Source organism: Drosophila obscura, unplaced genomic scaffold, assembly GCF_018151105.1.
Source record: "Drosophila obscura isolate BZ-5 IFL unplaced genomic scaffold, ASM1815110v1 contig_96, whole genome shotgun sequence".
Lineage (NCBI taxonomy): Eukaryota > Metazoa > Arthropoda > Insecta > Diptera > Drosophilidae > Drosophila > Drosophila obscura.
This window is the reverse complement of record NW_024542890.1, coordinates 1,826,288-1,849,370: the sequence shown is the minus strand read 5'-3', so window position 1 is coordinate 1,849,370 and position 23,083 is coordinate 1,826,288. Positions and strand designations below refer to the sequence as shown.

General features: G+C 42.5%; 1 protein-coding gene and 1 long non-coding RNA gene across 2 annotated transcripts; both read right to left on the bottom strand.

The window, feature by feature from the left end:
- Window positions 1-7,394: 7,394 nt before the first annotated feature.
- Window positions 7,395-7,964, bottom strand: LOC111082111. The gene is made up of 3 exons (XR_005968562.1): window positions 7,790-7,964; window positions 7,742-7,759; window positions 7,395-7,687 (listed from the first exon to the last, which is right to left on the bottom strand). It is a non-coding gene; the product is annotated as an uncharacterized LOC111082111 (long non-coding RNA).
- Window positions 7,965-11,933: 3,969 nt separating this feature from the next.
- LOC111070398 (anther-specific protein SF18) lies at window positions 11,934-12,197 on the bottom strand. Its single transcript, XM_022360904.2, has one exon. The coding sequence runs from the start codon at window positions 12,195-12,197 to the stop codon at window positions 11,934-11,936; it is 264 nt and encodes an 87-aa protein (XP_022216596.2).
- Between the last annotated feature and the right edge of the window lie 10,886 nt (window positions 12,198-23,083).

Sequence of the window (23,083 nt, the reverse complement as noted above, 5' to 3'; positions counted from 1 at the left end):
AATATATTGTATGGCAATATATGGAAATGTAGGACAATATTGCCATTTAAAATGCAAATTTTAATTTTATTTTTTCTAAAAGTTGGTGTAATTATTTCCTGCTTATACCTGCGGCAGCGCTTTGTATGACAGTTAATCTAGTATGTATGACAGTTTACGAATGAAAACGTTTATTTCAAAACGATAAATTAAAATCAAGAATTGTTATGAATTCTCCAGCCCTGATCCCCGCATAAAATCGATCACTAGGTCGCGCCACCTTCTCCAAATCCAGTCATTCGTGTTGATTCAACTGGACTGGTAATCTAGAAAGATTAGTCTAACAGCCGTTCTACTTGGGTTATGATCAGACCAGTGAAATATTTCAAATGGTCTGCGTACATTAATAAGCACATAACTGGTGCATATTATATTATATTATATATATATATTTTTTATTTATTTATTTTTATATTTTTTTTATATATATTTTTTATTTATTTTTTTTTCATTAATATTTACAGCACATCGAAATAATGTGACTAAAAATGAACATGTGAGTTTTAGCTTTAGCTACTGATGTCTCAAGCTCACTAAGGAAATATTGCGATTGCTTAAGGTTAGGTTGATGTAATACATACAAATGTACATGCAGTGATCTTTATGGACTATATTATATTGGACAGGGTCTAAGTTATTAAATGAGTTGGAATGTGAATTGTATTATGTTTGGCATGAATTAAACCAATAAAATACATTGAGATATGTACATACACTTTAGGTATGTACGAGAACAGCCGGAAAAGCCTGGTTTGACTTCTATTCGATCCTTTCAATTGCCTCGATTGCTCTTCAGCTGATACGTACACATTGATAGGTATCAGCCAGTCGGCTGCTATTGCACTTGAAAAGACCGCCCGCTGATGCTGGTTTATTTGTTGTCTCCACAGTTAGCCAAAGGACGCTTTCCGGGTTGGCTCTACCTTTGGGGCTACGTGCGGCCAATTCTCGTTTTGTTTAACCCTTTCGGACGCAGGCCACTCGGCTGGATTGAAAGTTTTTCCCGCCTAATTTATACGGAAATTTATTGCCAATAAAGCGGCAGTAATTGAAATCTCAACGGGAGTAAATCACAATTTTATGGACTGCTAACGGGAGGCGGGGCACACTCGAGTGAGCTCCATCCGCCGATAAAGGCACAGCCGAATATACGTAGGTACGAGTATATGGGATAGGAGCATTATGATGGGTGGATGGGGTTGTTCATAATTTCGCAGTGGGCTGGCGCTTAAGGCGCTTAGCGCTTTCTCCTCTCAGTTCTCAGGTCTCAGGTCAAGTTTCGGGTTGCTCCTGCCGCATTGTTGTGCAAATTAAATTTCAATTTGATTGGCACACAGTGGCCGGGCCGTCGATGCCCACCCAACTCCTTCTCTCTAGTGTTGGCTTCTTAAAGCAGCTGCTGCCACTGCTCTGCACTGCTTCGCTTCGCTCCGCTCCGCTCTGTTTCTGCTGCGAAAAAAAGGGACCCAATCCGAAATTAAAAAAAAATTACGCCAACGACTTTAATGGAATATGTGCGTGGAATTTGAAATGCCAATTTTTAACCAACAGAAGCATCGCATGGGAGAATATTTGTGTCGTACATACATACATGCGGATATTCTGTATTTTTTCGCTTCTAATTTAATTTCTAGGTTAAGTAATTTGGTTTTCGTTTGGGTCGGCGTCAGCGTCAGCGGCGGCCTTCTGCAGAAGTGGCACGAAATCTTGCATTAGCATCCAAGCCCTTTTCTTTTGGCTACGGGGCAGGGCTGCCGTCGCATATTTCTTCTGGGTCCACAGTAAACACTTCACACAAGAATTGAGCGTCGTATACCTATTTAATTATTGTTAGACTCGATTTTGGCAGATCTAGATACAAAATTTAAAAACAATGCAAAGGATTGGTTTTTTTTAAGCGGTATATCCGTTGGATATTAATATGTGAAGATTATAATATTTTCATGCGAGTCAACTTGATATTTCGATCCACTTTATGGATACGAAGGCGGATCGAATTTGAATTTCCCGCCACTTAATTGATATGGCAATGGGCATACATATATTAGATGGTTCCTGTAAAAATTTGAATAAGCTGCGCCAGTTTGCTTGTGGTCCACAGCCATTTGTAGCAAGCTTCCTCGTCCTTTGAAGAACAAAACTGGAAAAAAAAGGTAATTTCGTGTGTTGATTAAGCATTATTTTTAGCCCAAAAAAAATTACCACGGAAAAGCTTGATAAATATTATAAGATAAATATAAATATAAATATTATCTCTTCTGCATTTATTTCAATGGTATAAAAGTGGTTTATTGTATTTCATTGTGCCCGTACAAGCACAAACGATGCCGCACATCCTGGACGCCCAGTTATATAGTCAAATTCACGATGAGGTGTTGGCCAAACGGAGATTGAATTTTCAAGATATTCTGTAAGGCATAGGCAATCACATGGCGAAGTGGTTTCATTTTTTAACTGATCACTTGGGTAGGAGAAAGCTTTCCGAAAGATGGCTGCCGCGTGGCAGAGGCCACAGTGGGGTTTTTCAGCCAATAAAGTCATGGCGGACGTTTTTTGGAATGCTCGCGGTATTAACCCGCAGAAAGGGTAAAACAGACAATGGCGAATATTAAGCCAACTTATTGGATCGATTTAATGAGGATTTGAAAAGGAAACGACAGCATTTGGCCAAGAAAAAAATCCTTTCCACCAGAAAAATGCAACGGCGCAGACATGTGCAGTTTCCACTGCAAAAATTCATGAATTAGGCTACGAGTTGCTCACTCACCCACCCTATTCTCTGGATTTAGTCATAGGTGACTATCTCCTGTTTCCAAGCCGGAATAAATGGCTCGCCGGTAAGAGATTTGAGTCCAATGACGAAGTCTTCTTTCAACAAATGCGTACTTTAAGGACCCCGACAAATCCTATTTTTTGGAGGGAATAGAAAAACTGGAGAAATGATGAAAAAAATATATAAAGCTAAAAGTTGTATCCAAAAACAGCCTCGCATAAAAATCACTTAATTTAGGTGAGCTGGAAAAGCTTGTGAACTCTGGAAGATTTCCGCATGCGTCCGCAGTCCACAGTCCACAGTCCGTGTACGTGAATTCAGAGAAGGGAAAACAAGCCACTTGGGGCAGGGGGGCGGGGGGGATATCTGAAGTGAAGAGGAAAGTGAATGTTTCTGTTCCTGTTCGCACCAACCTACCACAGCAAGCGTCCTATCATTTCCAATTAGTTTCTTCAATTACTCAGTTGGTCAGCTACTTAAGTGCTTGGCTTGGTTCGTTCCGAGTTGATTTTTAATTTCATTCTCTCACCCTGACACCCTTTTTGTCTGCCTATGCCCACCCACCCCCGATCCCTAAGCCCACACTGGGTACTTCATCATTCAATGGAGGAAGAGGAACCCTTCGGAGCTACAGCTGGAGCTGGAGCTGGCTGGAGTTGACTGACGCCCACGGCAAAACAAACTTAACAAACTAAATTTGGCCGAAGGCGTCATTTTAACTGCCGCTTACCCCGCCACCCTCTCTCTGGCAGGCACCCTCCTCTAGCTGTCCTTGCCGACATTTCAATGCCTTTTTAATCTAGAACAAAAGCAAACTTAATTTGCCACAACATCTGAGATGGCACGGGGCAAAAGAAAAGGCAAAGGCAGCAGCAGCAAAGGCAACGACAACGACAGAGGACGGGCTACGGATGGGTACTGTGTCTGGGCTGGGCTGGGCTGGGCCCCAGCTACGACGACGTCACTTGACACATAATTTAATTACAACAACACTTTCGGGATGGAGGCGACCACGCGCGAGCCACAAAGGAGTGTGGATGGGCAATGCTACTTTGAAGTTAAGCACTCTGCCCCATCAGGCCGCCAGCACTCGTCGTCAGCCTCTGCCTCTGCCTCTCTGCCACTCGCCTCGCTCCCAGTGTTGAGCAACAACTTTCGAGTGCAACGCGTCCTGAATTGTAATTAGTGCCTAGGAGCTGCCAGCCGACGGGGAGATCTGGCTAGATCTGGAATGGGAAGCGGGCCAGAGGAGAGAGAGCGCGAGAGTGAAAGAGAGTGGGGGAGATGGCATCGCTTGATTTATGGAGCGCGCGCATCTGTAATTGTTATTACGTGTGAATGCTCCACTCGAATCCACTTCAGTCCAACTCAATTGACCCCACTCCATGTCCTGGCCATAAATTCGTTATCGGTGCTAATTGTTGAACGAATGAAGCGTGATTTGATAAGGCGGCGCACCACTGCCCACTGCAGAATCACGGTCACCAAAATGGTTTTGACCCATTGACATTGACACTTGACCCGGTCCACTTTCATTTGCAATGTAACACACAGAAAAAGAATTGCTCTACTGCCGAGTAGATTCACAGATGTGAAGATCGGAATGATCTTCAATCATCGTCGCGACGAGTCAAGTGATTGTTTATTTCCCCCATCAACGATTAAGACATGGAACAAATGAACCTTTAGCCAGGGTGCACTGTAGTTGGCGATTCATATCTCAGAGTGTCACCTGGCAAAAGAAAAATAAAACCACTTTAAGGGGCAGCTTACTTTAAATTCAGTTCTAGTTTCAATCAGTACATACATTTGGATGTAAATACATATATACATTTTAGAGTGGGCTGAAAGTCCAAAATATTTGAATTTAAAGTCGGCCAGCTAATAGAAAGTTGTATTAAGGGATTCTTAAACGAGGGAAAACAAAATTTTTGAAATCGGTTGACGTTTGGCCCTCGCGCGTTGAGGTCAAAATATTCACTTTTGGTTAAGTTAAGCAAAATTTGAGTAGTCATAGTCCAATTGTCCAAAAAGAAAAGAAAAAAAGCCGTTCATAGACCGCAAATTAACATGCAAAAACTAGCTGGCAGTCGTACCTTTCTTTATATTCTTTCTATTACCGAAATGCATTCAAATTAAAAAATGTGGGACTTTCGGTCCACCCTAAGGTACAGTTGTGTTCAATGAAATAGTAGTACCACAGGTCACTACTTTCAAAGCTATTTTTGAGATATTTTTAGTCTTTCAAATTGAACAAGTGAAACCTTTGCGGAATGCCTGGAATGTAAGCATTGGAAACTCGAAGAAACCCCGTTACATTTGCATTCCATCTTCTTGTTTTTCATGACTTTAGACAACTACCCATGATATCTGCTGTTCAATGAAATAGTTAAAATAATTTTGAAAAATGAAAAAACAAAGCAAATTAATTTAAACAAGCCACCACCCGTAAGATCAATTTGGATATCGAATAATTTGATGAAAGAAAGTTTTGCACAGAGCGGTACTTTTGATTTTGGAGCGTTGAAGAAAGCATTGTTCGGTCCAGAAGAGGAGACCTTAGAGTTAGACTAAAAACTTAAGGCAGGAGGTATAATGGGATTGAAAACTAAGTTGCATGCACTTTCACTATTGTATTTAACCCAATTAACTACAAGAAGTAGACTAAAAATCAATTTTGCATGCGAAAAACTTCTTTTTTGGAGGATGATCGGCGATGATCGAAGGCAAGACCATGCATTCAATATCCTCAAAAATGATGAAAAAAAATGTAAATCGCTCTGCCAGTGCTGTGACAGTTCGTAGACGGTTGATTACACATTATTTGAATGCAAGAAGTCCCAGAATGCTCCGCGTTTGGATCTAAGAGTACATGGGTGCACGACTTAAGTTTGGAAAAAACGCATGTGGCATGGCCTGTGTTCACAATGACAAAAATACTATTGACTAAGAATAGTAAAGTTGTATTATATGGTAAGATAGACTCAAAAGATTATGTTTGGCATTCACAGAAATCCAATTACCACCCAGAATCACGAAAAAAATAGCATTGGGTATGCTGGGCTGAGCCCTATGGGTCTCATTTGAACTTATGCCATATTGATCAAAACTACATATGTTTGTAGGCATACTTAAGAATACATTACATTCAACAATAAAACAGAATAATGACCTAAAACACTCACAAAAGCTCGGGTTGGGGAATTGGGTTTCACCGGAAAAGATCGACGTTTTGTCAGGTCCAACTGTCCAACTGGATCTAACTCTCATCGAAATGTTATGGGGGAATGCCAATTGCATTGCAGCAACTGCTAATCCGTCAGCGAGAGCGAAGTTTTAGCAAGTGGTTTAAGGATTATTGGCTCAAATCCCATTGAAGCGTTGGCAAGAGATTAATGACCCTTGTCCGGCCGCTGCAAGTTCGCAATGAAAACCCAATTAATTTAAAACTAAATATTAAAGCTCAAAAAACATGAAGAACATATAATATGTGTGTTTCATTTGAGTTTCGTTGTTTTTTTCAATTTTCTAAAAAAAACACTACTATTTCATTGGTATTCGACTTATGACATGTAAGACAAGAAGATTCAAATGTATTCAAATGTATAGGTATTTGTTCAATTTTCCAATGCTAACACTCCAGCCTAATTAAAAAATTATAATTTGTTCAATTTGGATAGCTGGAAGTGTCTCAAAAAGAGTTTGGAAAGTAGTGACCTGCGGCACTACTATTTCATTGAGCACAACTGTACCTACATATGTGTGTCTACATATTTGTTCGACATGAAGGTGTCGCACTGCTGTGTGTGTGTGTGTGTGTTTGCTATTGCAAAGCCATAATCCTGTTGTTTTATATGTATAGTAGCTCCTAATGCCTCCTAGTCCTCTTGTAGATGCTCTACTCCATGCTCTTCCTGCTAAGCTCTGTCCCGTCGTGTCCTGTTCTCTCCCTCATCTTACACGTACATATTTATGTATGAAGCTGTCTGAAGCTGTTCGTGGACGAACTACGGCAAGGTAACATGATGTTGATTCATCGGAAATTGACCAAATACAATAAAATAGAAAATTATTCCAACAGGGCCAGGCAGGCACGCAGGCCGGCAGGTAGGCAGCCCAACTTAATTCCCAATTAGACGGAAAATGATTGAATGGCCAGCCGAGAATGCTGCACTACTCCAGCTGCAGCTGCAGCTGCTGCTGTTTCGGGGATCGAGCCATTGTTTGGCGTTGCTTTGTTTTGGACAGAGAACGCTGACTTATTTCCAGCCACAATGAATCGGTAATCGCCTTCGACTAATTGATTTGATGGGATGGAGCGAAGGTGCATGCATGGCGCATGCATGCATCATTAGCACCGGCATAGGTAAGCCATGCTAATGCTCGAATTGATTGGAAACTACTTCGCACTTAACTGCTGATAACAGGTCAAACAATTGGCCTTCCTTACCAGCATCAGCACCAGCATCAGCGCCAGCATCAGCACCAGCAATAAGCGGATTATGTTAAATTGGCCGGCCGCACAGCCTGGCCTGCCCCATCATTACCCAAAGCCGTGGTACAAAGACAACGCTCCGTTCTGTTCAATGTGCGAAAATGTACGTGCATTTTTATTAATTACTGGAAATTTACTCGGAAATAGCCTAGGAGCAGAGCACTAAGCCAGATCTGGAGCATGTTAATAGGTTCCCGAGGTGCTGGCATCGGTTGAGGCGTCTGTGCTCGACTCTGTGCTCGCCTCTGTGCTCGCCTCGGTGCTCGCCTCTGTGCTGGCGGAGCTTGCCGCTGTTGTGGTCGTGGTTGTTGTGCTGTTACGTGGACCGCCTGGGCCCCATGGACCCCATGGACCTCCCGGACCTCCAGGACCTCCAGGACCTCCTCCTGGACGACCTCCGGGACCTCCTGGACCTCCGGGACCTCCTGGGCGACCTCCGGGACCTCCTGGACCTCCTGGGCCTCCTGGGCCACCCTGGGGACCTCCACGACCACCAGGAGGACCGCCACGAGGTCCGCCTGGACCCCCACGACCCCCACGACCACCACCAGGTCCTTGAGCGGCAGCCACTGCGACCACCGCTAAGAGAGCGACAATGATGAATGTGCGCATTTTTTTGGTTTTTTTTATCGGTGTTCGATTGTTTGTGGCAGACAACTCCGACTGACCTTAGCACCCACATTGGGCACTATATATACGGACGGGCACACAGCCCGCTCCTCCCCCCCGACGGAGGTTGCCATTGTAAAAGAGCTGGGGAAAGTAACCGCGTCGAGCGGAGCCCCCCACAAGTGTTTCATCCATGACGTGTGCAGGCTGAGCAAACTAACGTCAGTGGGAATTAGGTAAACCCCACACGCTCCAGTCAATGGCACTGGCCTTGGGCAGCGCCGTCTAGAGACCCACCTCGACTTCCCATCTCGCTTCGAGCTCGGATCAAACAGCTGTTCGGGGATGTTTGCCTTACATAAGCCAGAGACTGCTGGCAGACCGCATTCTGGTCGGGTCTATCTGAGAGAATCGGTGTTGTGTCCACATCTATCGCTGGCGAATGCAAAATATTTGCCATCGTTAGATGCTTGCATAATGTTGCTTGATGCTTCCCCAAGTGAACGGCGTCAGCGGAAATACGAGTATTCTGTTGGATAAACATCAACAGTGCATCGGTGGAGTGCAGCGGTGCAGTGCGGCAGTTGGAGTCGATATTGTTATTAAATGAAAATTCTGGAATGTGCATCAATCTTAAAGAAAATGAAATGCTCTTCATAAAACAAGTTTAAATTAATGTTTCGACAATAGTCTTGACTTTTCCGTTGTTCTGTTTGGGCTATTAAAGTATTAGAGACATTCCACGCTGTGTGTTTTATGTTTATTTGAATAAGATTTTGCCTTCTACTTACTCGTTGTGCAAGTGCAAGTTTCAACACAACGAAAGCCACGGAAATATATACATACACCGATAGAAAAAAGCCCTGAAATTTTAATATTTTCACTTAGATTTTAATATTTATGCCATTGATTTTCATCCAAGAGTGGTTGTATTAAAATTGAATATTTTTCACTTAAATTATGATATTAATATAGAAATATTTAAATTTAATATATATCATATTTAAATTTAATATGTTTCATATATAAATTTAATATGTTTCATATTTAAATTTAATATGCTTCATATTTAAATTTAATATGTTTAATATTTAAATCTAATATGTTTCATATGTTTATATGTTTATTTATATTTATATTCATTTTTAACTAATCGGTTATTATTTTGCGTACGCAAATTACATTTCAAGTCCTCATGGTGTGAATTGGTTAAAGTTTTCAACTAGAAATAATCGAAACATGAGTAGGACTGCATTGGTTGTGATTATGCCCCTGCGCAGAGATAATTTTACTTTGTATTCAAGGCTGCAGCAGCGCGAACCAGTTGGGAATTCGAGGGACATACAAAAAAAGATATAAACATAGTTAAAATAAATACAAAAAATATTTGATTTCATTTAATATGGAATATTTAAAATAAAAAGTTTTTCCTTTGGATTTTAAAAGAAAAATTTTGAAACCAATATAAATACTAAAATTAATTAATTAATCAATTTGTTTTATTCGATATATATGTACATAGGCAAATACATACATATGTATGTATGTATGTGTATAATTACGCAATTAAAATTTCTAAAAGCTCTGCTCTTTTCCGTTTCCGTTTCAGCTTTCCCTCCTGTACCTTTTATCCTTTTATCCTTTATGCTGTGGTGTCGGTGTCTGGTTGTGTCTGGTGTTTGCCCTGACTCGACTGTCATTTGCAATATTGGGAAGCGTTTGGTTATTTCCAGCTCATGCCTTTTCCTTTTCCTCCTAGCCTGGCCAGATCTCTATCTCCATCTGTCGCATTCGAAGATGTGTGCATTCGCATTCAATGAAGCTGTTGTTGGTAATTGAAATAAACTGTCTTGGTGTTTTATTTAAAGGCGATTCGTTTTGTTTGTTTTTCGTTTTATCAAAATTCGTAATTAAGTTTTGGCCTGTTTCTCCTTTCCCCTGCTCGCAGATCGAAAGCCTACAGCTGCGTTCTTACGTCATTTTATTCACCTTTAAGCGGAACTATTAAATCGAAAATTGTTAAGAGCTTTACAGCAGCGCTGATATTTATTTACGAGTATATTATTTAATTCCATTTTAATTACAATTAATCCACAAATTAGCGGAGAACGAAAAGAAGTTACATTTTCAGTATACGAGTATTGCCACATTCGATTTTTACCCAATTTCACTTTCGAACAATGCGGAAACAGAACAAAGAACAGACAAATTGTGGGGCAGTTCAAATTTTAAATTTTAACGATTTTCGTTGCATTTTGGGTACAATTAAAATGTCCCACACTTTGTTCTCTGCTTATTTGATTTCAGGCCCGGCCCGTCCCGTCCCGGCCAGGCCCCCATAAGGGCCATGGTGCAGTCGAATCGACAGGAAAGCCAAAACCAACGCAAAGGAAAAAGAAAACAGAGCAACAACAAAAGTTTTTATTTGCATTTCTTTGCCATTTCGCTGCAAAACAGAAAGTGAATCGAAAGAAGTCTGCAGGTATGCTGCCCTGGTCCTGGTCCTGGTTCTGGTGCTGGTGCTGGCTCTGGCCCAGGGGAGGTCGGTCTGCTCCACCCAGCTACACGGAGCTCGTTTCATCTGGAAAAGCTCAACGGGAACCAGAAAGAAAGGCCAGCCTCGAACGGGTTGAATCTGCTGATACCCTTACACACAGTTCGTTCAATGGAATGAATGAATTTGCAATTAACTTTTCTCAGATGTGTACCATGTACCATGGGTATCCATGGTATTGGCATCTGATTTTATTTATTTTTAGCTCCGTTATGCAACATTCTATAAACATTCGGTTGCTATATCCTTGGTGAGCAAGGAACCACGGACCAGCCAGATGGGTAATTGCGAAGAAAGAAAAAATACTGACGGACTGATCGGAGATGCTTCATTTTGGGTGTTGATGTTCTCGTGAAAATCATAATGCCCTCTGCAAGAGTATCAAAATCCAACTCATTTTACACAGATTCTTCGTCTCCTTCTCCCTCTTCATCTTCTGCTGTTTCTCACTCTACTGCCCACACTCTTCCCTGGCACCACTTCTATACATATAAACAATTGAAATGAATTTGTTTCCTGCACACACACACCGACACACACACCGCACACACATACGCAACAAGAAGAGCAACAACAAAAAAAAAGGGAAAACTTTGCCGACAAACTTTGACTTTGGTTATTGTTACAGTTTAACTTTGTTGCTTTTGCCATGCCCTCTCTTCTTGCTCCTATTTTGGTACCCTCTATAAGGCTTGCCCAGTGCGAGAGTATTCTTCATTTTCGCGGAACAGGCAAAAATGTTTTTAATTGTTTTAAAATATAAATGCAAATTTTAAAAGTAATTGCAACAGTTTTGCCCCCTGATGTTTGCTCATTTATGTGTTACCTCATTTAATCACAAGCCAACTCGCTCCAACCCAAGTGCCAGCAAGAAAAAACTGTGAAAAAAGAGGATATTTTGAGGTCTGGAGACTGGCCAATTAGCTGTTCAGTTGCTCGCTTTGTTGCTTTCGTACTTGTGCCATGTGCTCTGCTCTGCTCTGCCTCAGCCTCTGCCTCTGCATCTGCCCTTGTCGACGTCGACGCTCTTGCTGTTATTTCCGCTGTTGCTGTTGTCGCCAACGCAGACGAAGCTGTCGCTGACGCAGCCCATCTTTCAGCGGCAGGGGGGCGGGAGAGTGAGAGCGTGGGCGGGCAGAGGGGCGTCGAAAACGAAACTTTTCAAATAAAATGATTTCTTATTTAGGCATCCGATTTGAGACACGCCTCCTCTTCTGCCCTCCCGCACCCGACCACCCTTTGACAGGACTCTTGAGTTCTCTGTGAGAAGAACGATACCCCCCAGATGCTCACTGATTTTTGGATGGAAATTGCAGAAGGACTTGCATATGTACAAGCTCTTTATTTGTTTCTACTATATAGATAAATCGTACTACATGCACACATGTGTATGTACAATGTACATATGAGTAGAGAAATCTAGGTAAAGACCTTATAGAGCTGTAGATACGATCTGCTCCCGGTTAGGAAGAGTCGTCGGATGGAGCCTCAGAGGATGGAGCCTCCGATGCTGGAGCCTCGGTAGAATTACCGTTCGGGCCATGGCCGGGTGGACCTCCATGGCCACCATGTGGCGGTGGTCCTCCATGACCCCTGGGTGGTGGCCCTCCCGGGCCACTGGGTGGACCTCCGAGTCCGCCGGGACGACCAGGCGGGGGACCTCCAGACCTCTGGGCGGTAGCCACAGCGACCAGGGCAAGGAGAGCAATAAGGATGAAGACGCGCATTTTTGGTTTTTGGTAGACTGAATGAACAACTCTAACTGACATTGCCGGCCACTACCGGCCCTATATATACCACTGCCAATTAGCTCGACTTGGGCCAGGCACAGATGTTCCCCCGCCCATGTTTTCTCTGGGCAAACATTACATGGAACACATCACGGCAAACAGTGGCGGGCATTACCGATTGGGTTTATGTACATAAGTTAATCCAATACGCTGCTACTGATTAGGAAAACTGGAGCTTTACCTCGTTTTGTTTGGAGTCAAGACTACGTAACGATGAAGCTAGTTCCTAGTTCCATAGAACATTTTTTGAGATTTCAAAAAACATTTTCGTACTGCGAAACTTACTGCAGTTAGCGTAATAAAATCTATTCGGTTATCTCAGGGGAATATCAAACGGCAATATTTAACTAAATATTTTTTGTCAGATCCAGAAGTTTATGGCAATAGTCCGATAGCTGAAGATCCCCGCCAATGGTAAAGTATTTCTTATTTTCTTAAAGGTTTCTGGGGTTTAGCCTGGCTAAGCCACCCAGCGGAAAATGATAAAAAGTCTGGCACAACGATTGGGAGATTGAGATAAAACCTTAAGTTCTTTGCAGGGATTTGCGCGACACAATAACCTTCCACTACTCAAAGGAACATTTGGCACTTGGATGATACACCGAACTTACGTTTAAAAAAAATTTCTACACATGATTTCGTTTTATTGCTTTATGACTGTGCTGAAATTGTGTCTGTGCGTCTGTGCTCTGTCCGTGTCGGGAAAGTGTTCGCTGCAGTCTCGCCTCCCCGTTAACTCCTATGAATATTTCACAGTGCCAGTACCGAGGAGGCACGGGGGAGCAGCGGAAGACGAAAGTCGCGAAAGAAGCTCAAACTTTGACAGTCAGACGGAAGTTGCCTCTATCCCCAAACGTCCCGCGGAGATCTGAACATATCCTTTGTCCCGCGCCCTTTCCACCACTAAACTGCAGCCCTCTTCTCGCAAGTGTAACGGTTACCCTTACGGGATTTATTTTTTGTTTAGTTTAATTTATGAATCTATTAAAACAGTAAAAATGCATGTGGGGGCTTGGAGCAGGATTACGTGGGCGAAGGACCATTTTTACAATAACTTTTGATGATCTGCTTGGCACGGCGCGTGCTGTGAATCGTCAATAAATAAACAATTTTGACGCTGCCAAAGTGCACAGGGGAAACCCTGACCCCATGGCATCCATGCTGAGAGATTCTGCTTCACCCTGTGCCTCTTCTGTTTGTAAACCATTTCTCTATGAGAAAGAAACTCAAAGAGTTCTTGGGGTTTCACGCTTTCCCCGCTTTATCCTCGTTCTTTCTGATATCAATGAACAAACGAGTATGTGTGTAAATTGATTAAAACCAATGATAAATGATAAAAATCCATCCAAACGAATTCTTCATAGGCTTTCCCCATGGCTAGAGATTTAATTTAATGATTGCTCTTTTCTTTGCTTTTATTTTTTTTTATTTCTCGACAAAGATTAGAATGGATAAATTCAGGAAATTGGGGGAAAATATTGACCTAGCCGGACTAGCTGACGTTTGAGCTACAGTCCTAGCACCCATTAGATTACACCTCTCAAGCCCTCGAGCACCCCCCAATGAGCAATCTCTTGCGGTGTCCCCTGAACGATAACGTCATAAACGATACTAGAGAGGAGTCACTTGATTTTGTCACTTGCCCTGAGGCTTAATACGTTAATGGGTGACCTGGTGGTGGCGTTGATTTGTGGTCAGCTGTCGATGGCCTCCCTCAAATTTTGATTAGCTCAGCGTAGATGCGAGCACCCGGCCGGCCGCACACATCGGAATGTTGATATGTTGATGAGGCATTATTGAGTACCTGCTGTGCACAATCGGACCATTGGGCAGTCCATGGTCTCAGTCCTCAGGCAGACACAGTTCCTGTGATGATACTTCCACCTCTCTCCGTTGGGCTGCGAATTCCGACCCACATACCGCTATGAGGAGGATGAGCGATGCGGGGACGGGTCGGGAGGGATTCCGAGTTGGTTGAGTGAACGCAACCGGGCCCAGAAATGTTATTATGCAAAATAATAACAACGCACCGCACTATGAAATTAAATTTTGAATCCCAGCAGTGAGTAAACTTAAAATACAAGTTATTGCAACACCAGAAACCGTTTCACATGTGTGTCAGTATGTTCGTGTGTGTGTGTGTGTGTGTGTGTGTGTGTGTGTTGCCACATGACTGGCTTTGACTCTGACTCTGAGTCGGGCCTGGGCCCTGGATGCTTCTTTGGTTGTCTGACATTCGTTGCCTTCCACGACGGGTATACGTGGGAATATGGGGAACGCAAAAAAGAGACCGAAACAGATTAAGGGAGAAGTAAATAATACCTGTACTCGTAGAACTGTTACTCGAGGATATCCCAATCGAAGGGGGTCGCTAATAAAGCCTTCCAAAGAAAACATATTCTGGATATGAAATGTCTGCGCTTGGAGCAAACCCAAAGCCAAAGCCAAAGTTCTTCTTTCCCTGGAACATGTATTCACAAATGAGAAGGTCCCTAATAGTACATTTTCGTAAGCGTGAAGAACTCTTTGCTTAACTTAGGATAGAGTATTTCGTGTTCGTTGTGCGTTGACTGTGAACTGTTTTTCTGCAGTAGTTTGCTGGCTGCGTTCATTCCTTTTTCGGGTTGCTTTCCCTGCTCTGGCCCCGCTCTCGTCGCTGCTCTCTTGTGCTCTGGTGTGGCCTGGGGTCGAGTGTGGGTGTGTGGGTGTGCGGGTGTGCGGGTGGTTCTGTGGCTGTGTCTGTGTCTGTGTCTGGGACTGAGACTGAGAGCGTTGCCGTTGCATTTGCCGTTGGATTCGGCTCGTTTTCTTTTTCGTGGGAGTTGGAAGACAAATTGATTTCATGTCTGAAACTTCTTAAGCGCCTGCATCGGGGGAATCCTTGGCGCCTTCCCACATCCCACTTCCCCACTTGCAGTCCCCTCTATTCATCTATCCCGTTCTGGCCGGGCTAGTCTAGTCGTGCGGTGTTTGTGTTTCAAATTTGATATTGTGCACATGAAGCGCAGCCAGATCCACCTACTCGGACGAGTATTTGCCCCCGCTCCTTCCCGCTGCTGCCTTTTTGGTTTTTCTTTTTCTTTTTTTTTTGTGTGTTGTTTGTTGTGTGTGTGTGTGTGTGTTCTCTGTTAAATTTGTCTAGAAATTGATGCGCTCTGCTCGAAACAATATAGCAAGACAACAGCTCAGTGGCAAAGGCAACATGTTGCAATGGCCAACAGCCCGAGTCCACCTCTTCAGCTCCCAGTGTGCCCCACGCCAGGTTGCATGCTTTTGGCGCATATTTTTGCGGCACTTTGCTGCGGCTTCGCCTCCGCTGTCATAGACATGAGAAATAGACGGATACACACACACACATACAATCACATATACATACATAGGTACATAGATATATGCACATACATACATATGTATGTATGTATGTATGTGGCAAAATATTTGCAATTTCGTTTGGTATTCCCACAAGTGTGGCCATAAATTGCCCCTCATAATACGAGGTGCAACGCTTTTCCCAGCACCCTTCCTCTGCCCACTTGCCTCTCCTCGTGCTATCGATTGTTTATCCTTGATAGTTTGGCCCGTCTCACCCAATCACTTTTGGTGGCCATCAAGGAGTTGACCCAAAGAGGTTTTTCTTGGACCAAAGGATTCAGATTCAGCTCAAGTGGAACAGAGTGGACCAGCAAGGAGACGGAACGCAAAGAAATAACCGAATAAGAGAGCGAGAAGAAGGCGGAGAAAGCATTGGGATAGGATGAGCATGTATGGGGGGGTGGAAAGAGCAAGAAGATGAGGGAATTGGCAGTTCATTCGATTGGAACGGATTTTAATATGATCCATCAAGTGGCTGTTGGACATTGGAATTCATCATCGAACCAAGTCGGTAATCAACTAAATGCTGCTATCCTGCAAGGCTTACTCTCGAACAGGATAGGTCGCTGCCTTAAGTCCACTGGATATCGCCTTTGATCCATTGTCAATATCTGTGGGAACTGGCACGAAAATAAAGCAGATATGAGAGGTGCTCGAGGAAAATCGTATATTGAATGAAAGAGTCTGGATTTATAGGCAAAATAAAATAATAAAGGTATACAATCTTACTGGAAAATACAAGTAAATAAAATGAACTACTTAAAATTAGTACAATTAATTCAATGTGAGAAAACTCTATTTCATTTTTAACAGCACCATTTTTCAGGCGGAGGAGCTATATAAGGGTCTGAATATACAAATTCCATATGCGTGAACGCTTTTCGCCTTTCGCTCTTTGATTTAGCAGTTCTTAATACAAATACATACATATGTATATATGTATGTATATAAGGGATTCTGCTTTATATTCTTCAATTCTGTTTTCTGTATTTCTGCTGCGGTTTTTTTATAATCAGCACAAATATGTGCAATGCTCTTTTATTGGCAGCCATGGCAACAGGTGATAGAAGTTGTCAATGTGAATTGTAATGTGCTCCCCAATCTAAAATGGGATTTAAAGAATCGAATTAAATAGGGTTAGCTGTCTATATAGGATGTTATCTACCTGAAGCTACCTTCCATTGAGAGAGTAAACTTTCTACGATAGTGGAACGCTTTCGAGTACCTTCATCGCATATTTCAGATGAACTGAAAAACTAGGTGTTGTTATAGCTGACTAAGTTTTTGTTACTGTTTTTTTATGGTCACAATTTAAAGTTCATTTGTTGTGGTAGTTAATCATATACTCGCAATCCTCTTAGCAGCCCAAAGTGTACCTTCAAAACTTGTCTCTATGTATATTTTCCCTTATTATTTCAGAGAATAATCAGACTTGATGCGTTCATGCTGTGGTCGATTTGAGGCTGTAACGGAAATTAAATCATAGTTTCCACTGTACTGCTTTTGAGCTATTTAAATTGATAAATGAATTGGGCTTGCAGAAGTGTCAGACGTGTTCCTAATAGGATCACACCCCATAAATATTTAAATCATGTTGATTCGTGCTATGTGGCATTACGTATACGTAAGATATGAGGTCCTCTGGTGCCACAAAATATTTGCAGTGTCAATAGCGTGAACGTTTTTAGGTATCAAAACAGTTTATCCATACTAAGTTCAATGCAATTCCCCCTCTATTCTCTCTCTCGTACTCTGCCCGACCCTCTCCGAAGTCCTTTCCCCTCAGCGTTTCCCCCTGCCCACGCTCCAATATATCGACTGCGAAACTATAAAATGGTAAGTAGTCAAAACAAAACAAAACAAAACAAAAAGAGGAAAAACAAGAAAACCCATCGAGAGAGGGAGTCTGGGAATAGTTTAACCCCCCCCCGCCCTGCTTCGCTGGCAGTGCAGCCCTGGCCCCTGCTCTGCTCTGCCTGCCCTGCCATCGCCGCTCTGGTGCAACGGAGTATGCGTGAAAATCCTGGCAACTTGTTAGCTTATCCGGTGATTACATCGATAATGCTACGTGGTGTTTTAGCTTTCCAGCTACGTGCTGTTTATGCCTGGAGAGTCAAACGAGTGCTGCCCCAGACAGGGGCAGAGATGCGGGCACGGTCTAGGGGGGCTCCCGTGGAATGATACTGTTGCCATATCTGTTCGACTGTCTCGATGTCTGTCTGCCAGTCTGAGTGGGGCCCCCGTCTTGGTGTGTTACTCTTGGCCTGGACTAAGGACTGCAGCACTCCACCTTACTCCCACTATTTCCCTTTGTTATGCCCTACAAAAGTCGGTCTGCCCACTGCTGGCATTCGTTTTAAATAAAAACAAGCTATAAATAAATAAATCTCTAGCTAAACTAAGAACTTCCATGAACCTATGACGATTAAATTTTACTGCTTTAATTCTGGCAGATATTTAATATACTGAGTAGAATATTTGGGCAGCTGGATAATGATATTAACAGAGGGTTATACCTCTGCGTTTTTATTTACAGGGTTTTTTGTAGATAAAAAATATATTTTTTGAAAATTTAAAATTAAAATTTTAAAATATTTAATAGTATATGTATAATAATAATATATAATATATATAATAATAATATTATATAATAATAAATATTTAAAATATTTATAAAAATCATTTCAGGTTCAATTAATCCATAATTCTTTCAGGTTCTGGTTGGATGTTATAGATCATACACTCAGGTCAGTTGCCTGACATAAGGGTACAACAGAGCTCGTTGTGTCGTGTTGATTCGAGTTGAGTCGAGTCGATTCCGTGTCTGTGTTGTATCTCTTGTAATTTTTGGCATACAAATGCGCAAACTGCAGCAGTGGGAGTGGGGAGTTGGAATGTGGCATGTGCAGTTGCCTCTTCTAACACTCTCCTGCCCGCACTTTGTAAATTTTATTGCCCTCAGTCGCGTCGAGAGCTGTAAGCAGAGACATTTGTATGGGCAAACATGTATCTAGAAACTCCTCAGGCACTCCTTCCTTCTTTAAGCCATTTCACTAGCTGTTATTCACGCGCTCAATCAATTTTTCATGTTTTTACAACAAGGAAACGAACCGAGCACCGAGCAGGACACAGCGGGGCAGGGTGGAGTAGGGTCTGGGGTCTGGTACACTTCTCGGGTTGTTGCTTTTTGTTGCACATTTCGCTTCTTTCTTGTGCGGCTGCTCTTCTCCTCCTGTTGCAGTTTCTTGTGGGTCTGACACTAATGATATTTCTTTGGTTCTGATTTATAGCTCCTTACTTGGGGTTTTCTCTCACTATCTGTGCTTTGCATTGCTAAACAGCAAGAATGAAAAAAATAACCAGCAATAGCTGCGGCAATGAGCCAATAGGTAACACGAGGTGGATACGAGCTCGGGATTAGATTAACTAACTGTCTTTTTATACCCGCACCCAACCGTTCCTATCCAGAGTTGCCAGACTGTCTGCCGTTCGTTCGGTGAGCTCCGGCCTGCCAGAATGTTCCAGTTCCAGTTTCGAAGCGAAATTAAACTGAAAGAGCAAGCCAACAGGTGACGAAAGGATCCAGGCTTATATTGTATAAAGGAAATATAATGCATGCCAGATTATCTTGTTGTGTCTCTGTTGACCAGCAGACTGCCGACCTTTTCAACTTTGAGTTCCATGGCAAACAAAACAAAACAAAAAATAAATAAAAAAGGTTATTCTGCGTCACTTAAAATTGCCACGTAAATTAAATAAAAAACTTGTGAATAAAAGAAACAGGTGAACAAAAAATTTGATGAAGTTTTCCTTATGCTATATTTGTCGACTACCCCCCCTCTTCACACTACCACACACCCACAAGCCCACGCACACACCCCACATCGCCCACATTGCGTGTTTGGACGCGCTTAATGCGGCCAGAGAATTGGTTAGATGGTCGGGGCCGTCCTATCTTGGCAAAAGTTAATCCTGCAGATGCTCGCTGTGTCTGTGTCGCTGTGGCTGCGGCTGCTGCTGCTGTTGCTGCTGCTGCTGTGTGGTTCTCATCTCGAAGACCGTAATGTTAACGCAATTATTACGCATTTCTTATGATGTAATCAGACGCAGCTTGGTTTTCAAATGAAAATATTCCATCCCCATTCCCATTCCCATTCCCTTTTGCAGGCCCATTCGCATCCGGATTCAAATACTCATCCGCAGCCGCATCCTTATTCCCATACCATATCCCGCTGGTATCCTCGCTGGAGTTGGGCTTGCGCTTTTTGCGGCAAAACTTTTCCCAGGTAAGGTTTTCCCGCCCAGTCGCTCCTCCGCTGAAAATGAAGCAAAATAAAACTAAATTATGGCAATTGAAAATGAAAAGCGAAAATTAAACGCATAATGAGTCGCAACAGAGGAAAGAGAAAGACGAGGAGGGGAGAACTGATGCTAAGGGTAGGCTCAAGATAAAAGCAACAAGCGACGACGAGGACGACGACGACGACCGGTATAACGACAATACAGGATAATACAATAAAGGCCGACAAACAACAAGAAAACTGCCAAATTATGAAGCAAAAGTTGGCGTGAAGCAATCTCAAGAGGAACACAAAGCGCAGGGCGTGTCGGCGGAGGGAAAGCGCATTATCCGAGGCCCTAATGCACTGTACCACAATGAACAGAAGAGAACAACCAAGTGCCCTGTTGGGGTCGGGTCTGGTTTGGTTTGGTTTGAATTGCCTTTGCCTTTGCCTTTTCCATGAACCTTCATTATGAACTCTGCCCAGGAACGCTGCTTTTGGCTGCCACTTGAGCAGGGCTGCCAGATGGCAGATGGCTGATAGTTTAAGGGGATGAGAGGGGAGGCTTTGGGTCTCTGGGTCTGGCCGAGGTGTGGTTCGTTAGCTTGAAATAAAACGAAGGAGTGGTAGAACCCGAGCAAACTCACGTCCCGTAAATCAGTCAAAAGAAATACGCTTGAGAACTGCAGCGCATCTTCAGAGTGCAGGGCGATGAAAATGTCAAGATCACAATCCGGCACAATCCTCTCCAGAATTGTTTGGCACTTAGCCATTAAGCTGCTGCTCCATTGTCCAATTTAAATATGAAATGTATATAACTATTTTAAATATAAAATTAAAATATACTTAAATTAAATATTTAACTTATAAAATTTTCACCCTTGGAGCATACCAATTATATTTTTATATCTAAGTTTAAATATGAAAATTTTTTGTATTTTTTTCTCTGGGTGTATGCCTGAGTACCGGATTTGGTTTGGTTTGTGCGTTTGTCTCTTAGCAAGGATCTAGAACATATATTTTAAAAAAAAAACTGCTAATAGTTAAAGTGAATAATAAAGTCAAACACTGGTGCGAGTGGGTACATAGTAATTCCTTGCAGTTCAGCACATTATCTTCGACACTCTTGTCGCCAGGCAAGCCGTAGAAGCATTCCGTTCACATATGTATGTATGTACATATATATTCGTACAGACAGATCAGGACACACTTACGAGTTGGGCTGCAGCGCTAGGCAAACAAACGGCTCTGTCATTCAAATCTGACACAAGACAAATCGCATTGAGTGGCCTTCCAAATACATTGCATGTCTCTGCTCTCCGCTCTGTGCTCGCCGCTCTGTGCTCGCCGCTCTCTGCTCTGTGCCGCTCTTCTGGAACTTGCTCGAATTCCTTCCTCTGCGAGTGAAATTCGCTACACTCGAGCAATCAATTCACAATTACGGTACTGCCTGCCGCTTGCTCCCACATGCTTCCATCCCCATTCCCGTTCCCATTCCCATTCGCATTCTCATTGCTATTCTGTTCCCCCTCCATTCCGGAATCGCACGAATGCAAAGTTCAATTCAATCTCTCAGTTGTCACTGGCACTGGCAAACACAATATGCGGAGGGATGTGGCGGACAGAGGCACATCTGTTGCTTCCTTTTTCTCTTTGCATCTTTTTGCTGTCATTTCGGCGCAATCCCAAAATCACTTTCGCAAGATTTAGTTTTTAGGTTGAAAAAAAAACACAAAAACTTTTCACCTTGTGTATACCGAATGCAAAAGTAAATCGCAAATTTCAGAGAACTCATTTCATTTATTCCTGCTGGTTCCCTGAATTTATTCCTTAAAAAATTATTTAAAAAGATAAATAATTTTAAAAGTTATATTCTGAATGGTTTTGCGGTTATGGTCGCACATGTTTGTCATTAATCTGATGGCTGCGATGAATTTGTACGATTTGAATGAAATCGCGAAATGGAAAAAGAATGTGAGAACGCGATCGGCGCTGATTTTTGTTGCTAAGAATTTAAATAAGTGCACGCGTGTGTGTGTGTGTAATGGCATTTTCAATGCGAAATCTAATGGAACGTGTTTAAAACAATTTGTCCCCAATATTGAATTACACACTTGAGTGCCTTTTGACTTCTTTTGAATGCGAGTGCAATGGCTTTGTCACTTGATGATATCCATGCAGAAGTTGGAGAGGACTATAGAGTGCGGTGTTCACACGTACTGCATCTCCTGGCAACTTCATTGAGTAGACAAATACCCACATATGTACATACATGTGTGCATGTTCTCAAGCTGAGCTAAATCTGTGTCTGTGATTTTAGTTTATTTAGCTGGCAATCAATTTGCATCCTTGAAGCCATGCGGATGTGGTCTCGGGGAGGGAAAACTCCCCAACGGGCTGGGCTGGGCTGGGCTGGGCCACATACACAGACTCGTCGTGCAGCACAGTGTTAATAGGGATGATATCGGGTTAAGCACAGTCCTGTGATTAACGGTGCAATACAAGAAATATGATATTAATTGATGATCATCATGATTAGGTGTATGCTCTTCCAAAGGATGATATTAGGAGGAAGCATCTCTGACCCCATTCCGTATTGTGATGAAGATTTTCTATTATTAGGAATTATTATTGCGTCCGTGAACTATTTCTGCAGCTAAAAACGATGTCATTTGGAAGCATGAATTAAATGTGCGAATGGACTACGAAAACAGGTTTGAATCTTGATCCCTGCCGATGAGCAAGTCGTTCAATAGTTCCGGTTATATCTTATACGACTTATACCATCTGACTCATTTTTTGGTTTTTATTTGGTTGAAGACAATGCGGGCATTCATGGTCCATTGCGCCAATCAGAACTTTCGGATGAGCCGAATACACAATTTTGGCTGGTTCTCAAATGGGAGACGAAGAATCGAGTTGGATGTAAGTCTCGATGTATGCTGGTTCATCTCGTGCCTTTTGTGATTGAGATCTAAGAGTTTTCAACATGCTCACATGCACATTTCCGTTAGCTCGTTAATTTCATTTTCAGTTCTTTCTGCTTTACTATTTTTCAAGCTTATTGTATTATTCGTTCAACGATTAACATGGGATTCAAAAATGGTTTAAATGATAGGAAGTTCAGAATTACCAGCTTGGTATTTCGGCCCACTCTATGGGTGGATA

Coding starts and splice junctions, on each gene's coding strand:
- LOC111070398 (XM_022360904.2), bottom strand. CDS start 12,197: ATGCGCGTCTTCATCCTTATTGCTCTCCTTGCCCTGGTCGCTGTGGCT.